Below are 13,461 nucleotides of genomic sequence, written 5' to 3'. Positions count from 1 at the left end.
GAGAAAACTAATATGAAAGAAGTAACCCTTTCTCACCAAACCACCCATCGCAGACATATGTCTGGGGTAGCATTAGTAGGAGTAATCAATGCACAGTAACCAGCCTTCACTTGTGAAGATGAGAATTGTCAAAACAACAATACCACCACAAGAAATAATGGGAACTGCAGATGGTGGAGAATCCGAGACAACAAGGTATGGAGCTGGATGAACACAGCAGGCCAAGCAGCATCAGAGGAGCAGGAAAGCTGACATTTTGGGCCTACACCCTTCTTCAAAAAAGGGGGTTCTGAAATAGATGGGGGGGGAGGCAGATCAAAGATGGATAGAGGAGAAGATAGGTGGAGAGGAGACAGACAAATCAAAGAGAGAGGAATGGAGCCAGTAAAGGTGAGTGTAGGTGGGGAGGTAGGGGGGAGATAGGTCAGTCCAGGGAGGAGGGACAGGTCAAGGGGGCGGGATGAGGTTAGTAAGTAGGAGATGGGGGTAGGGCTTGAGGTGGGAGGAGGGGATAGGTGAGAGGAAGAACGGGTTAGGGAGACAGGGACGAGCTGGGCTGGTTTTGGGATACAATGGGGTAGGGGAGATTTTGAAGCTTGTGAAGTCCACATTGATTTCATTGGGCTGCAGGGTTCCCAAGTGGAATATAAGTTGCTGTTCCTGCAACCTTCAGGTGGCGTCATTGTGGCACTGCAGGAGGCCCAGGATGGACATGTTGCCTGCAGAATGGGAGGGGGAGTTGAAATGGTTTGTGACTGGGAGGTGCAGTTGTTTATTGAAAACTGATTGTAGGTGTTCTGCAAAGTGGTCCCCAAGCCTCGGCTTGGTTTCCCTGATGTAGAGGAGGCCACAACGTGTACAGCAGATGCAGTATACCACATTAGCAGATGTGCAGGTGAACATCTGCTTGATTTGGAAAGTCTTGTTGGGGCCTGTGATAGGGGTGAGGGAGGAGGTGTGGGGGCAGGTGTAGCACTTCCTGCGGTTGCACGGAAACTTGACAACCTGTTGTAAGAAAATTGAGATGTCCTCCAAGGTAGGAGAGGGTTTTTGAAAATCAGTGTGAGAGCTAACCACCATCTGAGAAATAAACACCTAGTTCTCACAAGAAATCGCTAAGCTCTCCCAGAAAGCACCATCTTATCCATAAAAGGTGCACTGCACTTCTAAGAGTCTTCCCAGAGAAAACATCCTTGATAACAGGATCAGCAGAAGAAAGGATTTTATGACTAGAGAGACAGTGGAGAAGGCAGAGCATTCCAGAAGATACATTTTGTGTGAATTTTGAAAGACTAAGCTTTAATATTTTTTCTTACTACTTGGGCTATATAAGTGGGACTTGTATTTACTAGAATAGCATACCAGTAGAATTTTGTTCACTTAAGGAATAGTTAGGAGTTGTGGGGAATTGTTTGGTTTATTTGTCACTCTGCTAATTTGTTCACTATTAGACTTAAATAAATAAATTGTTATTTGTTACTTATAAAATGAATGTCAGGGATTTTATTTCATTTAATATCCCCTTCTCTGTAACACCTCTATATAAAGGACCAGATTTCCAGGACCATTGGGCACCACAGGGACTGCAGTGCAGCTTCACATGCCAGAACCAAGTTTTAATTCAATTTTTGCAAGCTTAATTTGATGATTTGATATCTGTTAGAGTGCCCCTTTTAAGGAGCCGGTGCTTATTAATTAATGGTAATTTGATTTAAATTCCTTTGAAAGGATATATTGAAGAGTTCTTGTGGCGTAGTGGTCCTGAGCTGGAAAATCTGGGTTTGTGCCCCATCTGCTCCAGAGGTGTTTGGTAATAGCTTTGAATAGATAGATTAGAAAACTATATGAAAGATTATATAGGAGCAGACTGAAGCCAGAAGGCTGTTGGTTTAGAAGATGCATGCTTGTAATGTACGACTAAAGAGAAGCTTGGAAAGATTGACTCCAGTTCTATCCCTCATCGTCTAGCCATCTGGAGTAGAACAATATGCAACACTTCCCAACAAAAACATTCCTCACCTCAGTGAATATAAACAATAGGTCATCCTTCTTTCCATCCCAGCTCACACTGTTTAAACTGAACATACCTGCGCCTGGGATCCAGATGTTTAAACTCCTTTCTGAATGCGATAGATCCTCCTTGCTGTGTTTTTTTAAAGAAATGACACATTAATATTGCAATATTAAAATGTTAAAACATTTTCAATGAATCATAACAATTAAAAATCAAAGTACGATTTTTATAAACATTCTTCAACCTTTCCCACCATGCTGGATTTGTGTGAAACAAAGTGTAGAATATGCAGCTCAAAAGCAGGCTATTCAGCCCATGATGACAGTACTGGCTCTTCTCAATTCTTCTTCTTTATGAACATACAGATTAGGAGCTGGAGAAGGCCATATGGCCCAAGATCCTTCCCCATTATTCAATAAAATCATGGTCAGAAGCCACACAACACTAGGCTATAATTCAACAGGATTATTTGAAATCACAGGCTTTCGTAGCACTTCTCCTTCATCTGGTGAAGTCACCTGATGAAGGAGCAACGTTCTAAAAGCTTGTGATTTCAAATAAACCTGCTGAACTATAACCTAGTGTCATGTGACTTCTGATCTTGTCCACCCTAGTCCAATACCGGCACCTCCATATCAATAAAATCATGCCTGCTCTGATCACTCTACATTCCTACCTACCCCGATAACATTCACCCCTTTCTTATCATGAATCTTGGCATCTCTGCCTCAAAAATATTCAAAAGCCTTTCTTCCACCTCACTTTTTGAGGAAGAGAATTGTAAAGACTCAGAACCTTCTGTGAGAAACACTTTCTCAATACTCTCTGAACTGGGTGATAGCTTCATTTAGCGAGTTTTGAGAAGATTTGTAGCTCAGGTTGAGGTTCTGGATGTGAGTTTGCTCGCTGAGCTGGAAGGTTAGTTTTCAGACGTTTCATCACCATTCTAGGTAACATCATCAGTGAGCCTCCGACAAAGCGCTGGTGTTATGTCCCGCTTTCTGTTTATCTGGTTAGGTTTCCTTGGGTTGGTGATGTCATTTCCTGTTCTTTTTCTCAGGGGATGGTAGATTGGCTCCAAGTCAATGTGTTTGTTGATGGAGTTTCGGTTGGAATGCCATGCTTCTAGGAATTCTCGTGCATGTCTCTGTTTGGCTAGTCCTAGGATGGATGTGTTGTCCCAATCAAAGTGGTGTTCTTCCTTATCTGTATGTAAGGATACGAGTGATAGCGGGTCATGTCGTTTTGTGGATAGTTGATGTTCATGTATCCTGGTGGCTAGCTTCCTGCCAGTTTGTCCAATGTAGTGTTTGTCACAGTTCTTGCAAGGTATGTTGTAGATGACGTTCGTTTTATTTGTTGTCTGTATAGGGTCTTTTAAGTTCATTAGGGTCTTTTAAGTCATTTTGGAATGACTGCCAGACTACTTGGACCCCTTGGCATCAGGGTAGCCCACAAACCCACCAACACACTAAAACAGCAGCTAATGAACTTAAAAGACCCTATACAGACAACAAATAAAACGAACGTCATCTACAAAATACCTTGCAAGAACTGTGCCAAATACTACATTGGACAAACTGGCAGGAAGCTAGCCACCAGAATACATGAACATCAACTAGCCACAAAACGACATGACCCGCTATCACTCGCATCCTTACATACAGATAAGGAAGGACACCACTTTGATTGGGACAACACATCCATCCTAGGACAAGCCAAACAGAGACATGCACGAGAATTCCTAGAAGCTTGGCATTCCAACCGGAATTCCATCAACAAACACATTGACTTGGAGCCAATCTACCATTCCCTGAGAAAAGGAACAGGAAATGACATCACTAAATGCAGGAAATGACATCACCAACCCAAGGAAACCTAACCAGATAAATAGAAAGCGGGACATAACACCAGCGCTTCGTCGGAGGCTCACTGATGATGTTACCTAGAATGGTGACGAAACGCCTGAAAACTAACCTTCCAGCTCAGCGAGCAAACTCACATCCATAGCTTCATTTTTAAAGAGACCCTTCAGTCTCAATTTTGCCACAAGAAGCATCCTTTGCACGCCCACCCCATTATGATCCTTCATGATCTTATGTGTTTCAATCAAGTTGCTCTTCAGTCTTCCAAGCCCTAGCACATACCAACCTAGCCTGTCTTAGCATTCTTCATAAGAAAATCTACACATTTCAGATATTAGTCAATAAATCTTTTCAAACTGTTTCCAGTGCAGTTTGTCGTTCAGTAACTATGGAGATCAATTTCCTAATTACTTGCTGTACCTTTTGATATTCATGCACTAGAACACCCGGATCTCTTTGCATCCCACAGCTCTGCAACTTCTCACCTTTTTTTTATCCTACCTACCAAAATTGACAGTTTCACTTCTTGCTATATTGTATTCCTTTTTCCAGATCTTTGCCTACTCACTTAACCTGTCTATAATCGTTTGTAGCCTTCTCATGCTTCTTCAAAATTTACTTTCCTATTCTTCCTTGTATCACCACAAATTTAGAACCATACCTTTAGTTTCTTCATCCAAGTCATTCATATAAATTGTAAAAAATACCAATCACTGTGGCGCACCAGTTGTTACATCTTGCAAACCAGAATAAATACCTATTTACACCTACTGTCTCCTACCTGATAAGGGGATCAGTTAGCTCAGTTGGCTGGATGGTTGGTTTGCAAATGCAGATTGACGCTTACCGTGTACACTGTGTGCTGGCTGCAATGAAGGACTCTCTTTCTCAAATTCTCCCCCTGTCTGAAATCTGATGACCCTCAGGTTATCTCTCTCTTCACCACGAGCTGCGTCTCTCTCTCTCAGTTCTATGGTCTGGTGAAACAGCTCATAGCTAATCAATCATCTATCCATGCCAATGTGTTACCTTTGCACTCAGCACCTAATTGATGAGATGGGGATAATGGGGTGATTTTCTCTCCAGGGCCAATTTGCCACAATATTTCTCCTCCTCACCACTTCCAGTTGTCTCCACGTGGAGAGGAAAGTCACACTCTCTGTCTTGGCCATCCATCTAGTGCAGTATTAGATGTGAAATCAATGCTCTTCTCAACTGCCTTCTCAGCTGATAGTAAAAAAAAATCCCCAGGCATTCTTCTGAAGAAGAGTCCTGTATAAGGACCAGCATTTATCTCTCAATCAGAAACAATATGCTCATCAAGTCAAATATGCTCACCATTGATTTCATTGTGGTTTGAGGGAACATGCCATGTGCGCAAATTGTCTGCTATATCACATCCATAAGTGCATTTCATAAAGTAGTTCATTGTCTACAAAACATTTGGAATGTGGATACTTATGCACAAACGCAAAAGGATGAGAAAAAGGAAAAATTGGAAAAAGAATTAGAGGAATCACAAAAATAAAGAATTTATGTCACAACTTATTATCTGAATGCACTGCCTGAAAGTGTGATGGGAGCAGATGCAATGGTGACTCTCAAAGGCTAATTGGAGTTGGAAAAATCTTCAGGCTGCAGTGAGTTAGCAAGAGGAGTGGGCCAAATTGGATAGTTCTTTCAAAGTGTTAACACTGACATGGATAACCGCAATAGCCTCTTCCTGTACTCTATGATGTTTAGTCTGTTAATTTTGAATTGCTTTGTGTTTTGTAGCTTTCTTTAATCCTTAGCCATTTCTATACTAGAAAATAGCCCAGTACTTTATTTGGATTTTATTTTCTCTGTAACCAATCTTTTATTCTTTTTTATGTTTTGTTGTGTTAATTAATATTTGCTCCAGGTTTATCCAGCTCTATATTGCCCACTTGGTTTTTCTACATTTTAACAATTTTCCTCATATTCCTTACAATCATCAATATGCTTAGACATTGTTGCTGCAAGTGCCCTTTAACACCCTGTCTGTTGTTCATTTAACTGTTTCAGCTTTGTGTAATACATTTTAGTTTCTGGCTAACCTTTCAAACTTTTTTTTTAGTTATCCACTACAAATATGCATTCATTTCAGAATTCTTGAGCAAATTTCACATGCCCTCTATTTTTCTCTTCTTCAATGTCCAAGGAATATTGAGAATAAATATTGCAATCCTTTCTTCATCCTTTTAAAGAGCTGAGACCCCCATCCACACCTAGCCATTCTGTTTAGCTCAATATTGTAGAAGGCAAAAATGACTTGCATTCATACAGTCTTTTTTCATAGCAATTAGACTTCTCAAAATTTTACAGTTAAGTATTTTTGAAGTGTAATGTGTTATAAGCTTCTGACACATAGCAAATTGACAATGACCAGATAACATTTATTTTGTAATGTTGATTCAGGGATAAATGTTGGCCAGGACACTGAGAATGAAGAACTCTCTAGTTCCTCTTTGAAATAGTGACCATGAATTCTATGACATCCGCCTGACCAGGCAGATGGAGGGTCTCATTTTTAATGCTTCTCCCAAAAAAAAGGTATCTCCAACAATGCAGTATTCCCTCAGGACCGCACTGCATTGTCAGCTTTAATTTTTGAGCACATAGCTCAGGGTGGAACTTGAACCCAGAACCTTATGATAGCAGCCATGGGAACCCCAAAAGATAAGGTCAATATCCAATTAGCTCACTTTAGTATTTGAATTGTAACATGATACAAAACTAACGGTGTTACTGATTAATCACAGCAATCGACCTCTATTAATATATCCATTATGGACCCGATTATGAGGTGAAGGGAAAAATACCCAGTGGTGGAGACACTTGGGAATCAGAAGTCCAAAGTACCCTGTTCCGCCCAATTTTCCCTCCTCTCAGCATGATCCTGACCCAGATTACTCGGGTAACCTCAATTTTGTAATCTATCTAATGAAAGCAGTAAACTTGGCAATTTATATTTCAGAAAGCCTTTACAGTATTAATTGTTCAACCGTTTTCTGGTGCTAGTAGTACAGATGGTAGTGCATAAATCACCTTTGTTGTAGTGTTTGATAAATAATAGGAACATTGAATTTCAGTGCAAGAGATGGTCACTCGGCCTGCTGTCAAGCCTGCTCTGCCATTAGATATGATTATGACTGATCTGATTGCAGTTTGCATCCACATAACCATCAATTCCCTCACTGTCAAAAATCTGTCTAACTCAGGCTCCAATAACTTAATGTTCCAGCCAACTCTGAGGGAAGAGATTTCGATGTAATAACAAAACACAAAAGAATTTACTGAGTTAATGTTTCAGGTCTGGTGACCCTTCCTCAGTACTGAGGAAGGGTCACCAGACCTGAAACATTAACTCTGTTTTTTTCTTTCACAGATGCTGCCAGACCTGATGAGCTTTTCCAGCAATTTCTGTTTTGTTTCCTGATTTACAGCATCTGCAGTTCTTCCGTTTTTTTACAAAAGAATTAACTATGTGGCATCCACTCGACTTTGGACGTGTGACTCCTATAGCATTGAACAAAATGTCAGAAGGAGTACAACAAACATTCAACTAACTGTACTTTTTGCCTTTAAAGGTTCCTATCGTTCGGCACATTTGGAAGGTTTAACAAACTACTTTTTAGAAATGAGACCTTTAATCAAATGTATAGAGTAACCAGACTCTGGACTTCCATCAGTTTTCCATAAATAGGTCTATCCATTATATCCATATCTTTTACTGGTAGAATCACACTTGACACTTGTTCATTACATAGATTGAATATATTATCAAAAACTGAGGTGATAAAAAATATTAGGCAACTCTCCTAAAATGTGCCTTCAAATTCAGGCAACTTTTGATTCAAGAGAAGCAGCTGTGGTTCAGCAGTTAGCACCGCTGCCTCACAGAGCCAGGGAGCCACGTTTGATTCCACCCTTGGGTGAATGTCTGTGTGGAGTTCGCCCATTCTCCCTGTGTCTGTGTGTTTTCTTTCGGGCACTCCGGTTTCCTTCCACAGCCCAAAGAAGTACAGGTAAGGTGGTACGGCCATGCTAAATTGCCCAAAGTGTCCAAGGATTGTGCAGGCTAGATGGATTAGCCATAGGAAATGTAGGGTCAGGGAGATGGATTTGGGTCTGGGTGAGATGCTCTTCAGAGGGTCAGTGTGGATGCGATGGGCCAAATGGCCTGCTTCCACACAGTTGGGGGTTCTATAATCTATGAGGAAGCTGTCGTTGTACTCTGGGAGAAGGAACTGGAATTTAACATTTACTGATAATGAAAAGGTAGCAGGAAGTAAAGTGGATGGTTGAACTCTGAGCTAGAAGTGAAGTTTCGCCTTTCAAATTCTCTTTCGTGGCTGGTGATTTGAATGTCTTGACAGCCTGGGGAAGAGATAACACTGTGTGGAGCTGGAGAAACACAGCAGGTCAGGTAGCATTGGAGGAGCAGGAAAGCTGACGTTTTGTGTCGGGTCCCTTCTTCAGGGGAAGAGTTCAAAGTCATAAGCTCTACATTATGATACACAACCAGTCTGTGCACAGTGCCTGTGAATTTGTGACACATTGAAGACAAACAGTATCACGTAGGGATTGAATTGAATATGATATTAAACAAAGTCATTGGCAGTGGCGTTAGGTTTAGTAAGGTGGTTCAGACAAAGGATTATTCACTGACCAGCACTCCCACCAGGAATTTAATCCTAGCACAATGCTGTGCAGCAGTGAGGTGGGCATAGGCATCATTTGAGATGTCTAAAGTCAGCTTTGGAGTGAGGGAGAGATGATGAAAGAATCTTCCCCTCCAACAATTGGAATTTCTCACTCGGCTGGACAGAGATCAGACAATCCTAAACTCCTTATTAGATTGTGTAATCCTTTCTTTCAAAGGCAAAGATCTCCATAATCAGAGCAGATTTTGTTTCTGATCACAGTCCAACTACCCTGAATGATAAATGTCCATCAGGGAACGGTGTGATGAGACTTGACTGCAATGAACCCTACTCCTTCATTGCTAGTCCCCATCCTAACCCATCTCCATTCCATCCCCAACCTGCCCCTTCCCCTACTCTGCTTTGTCCTCCCTCAGGCACGAGCGGTTGTCCATATCATTGCCAGCTAATGAAACAGCAATTGAAGAGGCAACTAAAGTCAACCTACCTTTTCAATGCTGTCACAACTTGCAGAAACTGCAGCTGGACTATGATTGGCACTAGGAACATGAAGCGTGCCATTAAGAATAAAGTTATAATCAGACCCAGTCATGTGGTGTCATAGCCGACTGCAGTTCCTTTGCTCCGGGAATAACTCTGTTTGCTGGGCTTGCTGCATATATAGCAGCAATCAATCAAGGGGCAATAAAACTGGGATAGCCCCTAAGTCGCCAATCAATTTATGAGCATCATATCTACCAATCGACCTGCTAACTGGCAATGAATCATTTGCAACTACTCTAGAAAAAGTACTTGGGGTGCAGCTTACCCAATGTATTCTCATATCAGCATGATGATTAATGAATTCCTAACTGTGCTGTTTTATTGCCTTCCTGAAGGACAGCATTTCTTTCGCAACTTTCACAATCTGAGGCAATGAAATGCTTTTTAAAGTGATTTCACCGTTGTAACACAGGAAAAACAATGGACAACTTGTGCACAGCAAGTCCCACATATTGTGTCATGATTTTTTTAGATAATCGTGCTTAGCAATGTTAAGGAATCAGCGTTGGCTTGGGCACCAGGAGAGATGTCTCTTGCTCTTCTACAAAATAATGTCTCAGCATTTGTTTTAACATTTGCCTGTGAAGGCAGTGCGGGACCTTGGTTTAACAGTTCAGTTGAAAGGCGAGATCTCCAACAGTGCAACACTCCCCTCAGTAATGGACTGCAGTGTCAGTCCAGATTATGGCTTTAAGATTCTGGACTGAGATTTCAAGATTTTTATACTGCTTTTCTTCAGTGCTGATGAAAGGTCTTTGATTAGAAACAGCAACTTTGTTTCTGTCTCGGCATGTCCTGCCTAGTCTGCAGAGTATATTCCATATGTTTTGCTTTTATTTCAGACTTCCAACATCTGCAGTATTTTGCTTTTGAATTTATAACTTCTGACTCATGACTTCTCCACCAGTTACTGTGAAACTATCCATCCATTTGTTTTGCTTGTTTGGTTCCATTTTACCAAAATTTAATAGGCAGGAAAACTTGATGCTATTCAAGCTTACTGCAACATTTTGGCTACCTTTATGATAGCTTCTTTATCATTTCTAATGTTCTGCTAACCTGGTTAAGTAAGAAAAGATTTTCATTTCGTCCACATCATAGGTGAGTAAATTAATCAATCCAATGCTTTCGGTCAAACAGATGCAACAGGGTGGACAGTCTTGGCTGTAAAAACAACTTACATTTATATCTCTCATTTAACATTGTGAAATATCCCAAGGGAGTATTGATACACTCAATGTGAAGTGGAGGCATAGAAAGAGACATCGGGTCAGATAAAATTTCAGTTTTAAGGAGCATCTTAAAAGATGAATATTAGAGAGATAGAGAGAGAGAGAGAATTGTGGGGGTGATCCGCCTTTCAGAGCTTTGGGCCCAGGCAGCTGAAGATGTGATGACCAATGGTGGAGTGATAAAATCAGGGATGCTGAAGAGGCCAGAATTTAAGGAGAGCAGAGATCTTACGGATCTGTACAGGTAGAGGAGATTTCATAGCTAAAGGAGGGCTGATGTCACAAAGGGATTGAAACACCAAATCTGTCTGTTTTAAATCTGAAGCATTGCTGCCAGTGGAGATCAGCAGCACAGGGGGTGATTGTTGGAAGGTTCTTACAATGACTTAGGACTATGTATGCAGAACTTTCAATGAACTTAGGTTTATCTAGTGGGCAGATGCAAGGATGGCCAGAACAATTTGAGTAAAGTCTGGCGGTCTCAGAGGCAGCCATACTTCCAGTGTTGTCATCCTATTTTTAATCGCACGGGTCGCAGTGGTATAGTGGTGATGTCATTGGACTAATAATCCACACACCCTTGCTAATATGTTCTAGAGACATGCGTTCAAACCCCATCACAGCATCGTTGTCTGGCTGGCCTACAGGTGGCTCCAGTAATGACGCTGGCTCTCCTTGCTCACTGAAATAACCGAGAGAGTCAATCAGTGGAGAACTGTGACCAGTGGTGTTCCACAGGGATCTGTGCTGGGACCACTGTTGTTTGTGATATATGTAAATGATCTGGAGGAAGGTGTAGGTGGTTTGATCAGCAAGTTTGCAGATGACACTAAGATTGGTGGAGCAGCAGATAGTGAAGGGGACTGTCAGAGATTACAGCAGAATATAGACAGACTGGAGAGTTGGGCAGATAAATGGCAGATGGAGTTAGAACATAGAGAACATAGAACATAGAACAGTACAGCACAGAACAGGCCCTTCAGCCCACAATGTTGTGCCGACCATTGATCCTCATGTATGCACCCTCAAATTTCTGTGACCATATGCATGTCCAGCAATCTCTTAAATGACCCCAATGACCTTGCTTCCACAACTGCTGCTGGCAATGCATTCCATGCTCTCACAACTCTCTGTGTAAAGAACCCGCCTCTGACATCCCCTCTATACTTTCCTCCAACCAGCTTAAAACTATGACCCCTCGTGCTAGCCATTTCTGCCCTGGGAAATAGTCTCTGGCTATCAACTCTATCTATGCCTCTCATTATCTTGTATACCTCAATTAGGTCCCCTCTCCTCCTTTTCTCCAATGAAAAGAGACCGAGCTCAGTCAACCTCTCTTCATAAGATAAGCCCTCCAGTCCAGGCAGCATCCTGGTAAACCTCCTCTGAACCCTCTCCAAAGCATCCACATCTTTCCTATAATAGGGCGACCAGAACTGGACACAGTACTCCAAGTGCGGTCTAACCAAAGTTTTATAGAGCTGCAACAAGATCTCATGACTCTTAAACTCAATCCCCCTGTTAATGAAAGCCAAAACACCATATGCTTTCTTAACAACCCTGTCCACTTGGGTGGCCATTTTAAGGGATCTATGTATCTGCACACCAAGATCCCTCTGTTCCTCCACACTGCCAAGAATCCTATCCAGGAGTTCAATCCAGGCAAATGCGAGGTGATGCATTTTGGACGATCAAATTCAAGGGCAAACTATACAGTAAATGGAAAAGTCCGAGGGAAAATTGATGAACAGAGAGATCTGGGTGTTCAGGTCCATTGTTCCCTGAAGGTGACAACGCAGGTCAATAGGGTGGTCAAGAAGGCACATGGCATGCTTTCCTTCATTGGACGGGGTATTGAGTACAAGAGTTGGCAGGTCATGTTGCAGTTGTATAGGACTTTGGTTCAGCCACATTTGGAGTACTGTGTACAGTTCTGGTCGCCACATTACCAAAAGGATGTGGATACTTTGGAGAGGGTACAGAGGAGGTTCACCAGGATGTTGCCTGGTCTGGAGGGTGCTAGCTATGAAGAGAGGTTGAGTAGATTAGGATTATTTTCATTAGAAAGATGGAGATTGAGGGGGAACATGATTGAGGTCTACAAAATCATGAGGGGTATAGACAGGGTGGATAGCAAAAAGCTTTTTCCCAGAGTGGGGGACTCAGTTACGAGGGGTCATGAGTTCAAAGTGAGAGGAGGAAAGTTCTTTACGCAGAGGATGGTGGGTGCCTGGAATGCGTTGCCAGCGGAGGTGGTAGACGCAGACACGTTAGCGTCTTTTAAGGTATATTTGGACAGGTACATGGATGGCAGGGAGCACATGGACACAAACCGTTAGAAAATAGATGACGTTAGACAGAGGATCTTGATCAGCGCAGGCTTGGAGGGCCGAAGGGCCTGTTCCTGTGCTGTAATTTTGTTTGTTCTTAGTATATAGGGCAATTAGGGATGGGTGAAAACTTGCCAGTTACATATACATCCACTGCAGGAATGAAGGAAAAATAACTGTCATGTTTGGCCAATGTCTCTCCAGCCAGAAGTGTGAATTTATCCCAAACTATCATGAGAAATGAAGGCCTCCACAGCAGATGCAGACATTCAGGGTTTAAATTCATCAAATGAAACAGGGCAGTGATACCATCCCTACCTCTGGGAGCAGGTTCGACCTGGGTTCAAGTCATATTTTTATTTTTTCATTCCTGGGATGTGGGCATCACCGGCTGGCCAGCACTTATTGCCTAGCCCTAGTAGCCCTTGAGAAAGTGGTGCTGAGCTGCCTTCTTGCAGTGCAGCAGTCCTGTCTTTTAATTTCAAAAATATACTTTATTCATAAAAATCTTTATTTCCATACATAGTCACTAGAGCAATTCAATTCTTTACAGGTGTAGAACAACAAACCCAAGGCAATTCTACTTGTGCAAGACTATATTTACATACATTTGCGGCACCAGGAGGGTCCAATAACTGAGCAGACATCTGATTGTACTTTGGGCAAAGGACCTCAGACAATGGTCTTTATCCCACTGCACCCTGACAGCAGCTACCCCAAACTTTAGTGCATCCCTCAACAAGTAGTCATGGACCTCGGAGCGAGTCAGTCTGCAGGATTCAACTCCTT

General features: G+C 42.1%; 1 protein-coding gene across 1 annotated transcript in view; it reads right to left on the bottom strand.

Annotated features, from left to right (window-relative positions):
- The window catches only part of LOC125457768 (IgGFc-binding protein-like), a 108,802-nt gene extending 99,621 nt beyond the window's left edge, over window positions 1-9,181 (bottom strand). The window contains exons 1-2 of the mRNA XM_059651192.1: window positions 9,055-9,181; window positions 2,088-2,143 (exon numbers count right to left, since the gene is read on the bottom strand). Of these exons, the coding sequence (XP_059507175.1) occupies window positions 2,088-2,143; window positions 9,055-9,128 (130 nt within the window). The 5' untranslated portion in view covers window positions 9,129-9,181. The remainder of the gene's footprint in view (window positions 1-2,087; window positions 2,144-9,054) is intronic.
- Between the last annotated feature and the right edge of the window lie 4,280 nt (window positions 9,182-13,461).

Source organism: Stegostoma tigrinum, chromosome 14 (genome assembly GCF_030684315.1).
Source record: "Stegostoma tigrinum isolate sSteTig4 chromosome 14, sSteTig4.hap1, whole genome shotgun sequence".
NCBI classification, from domain to species: domain Eukaryota; kingdom Metazoa; phylum Chordata; class Chondrichthyes; order Orectolobiformes; family Stegostomatidae; genus Stegostoma; species Stegostoma tigrinum.
Note: the sequence above shows the minus strand (reverse complement) of the source record. Positions and strands in the feature narration are given on the sequence as shown.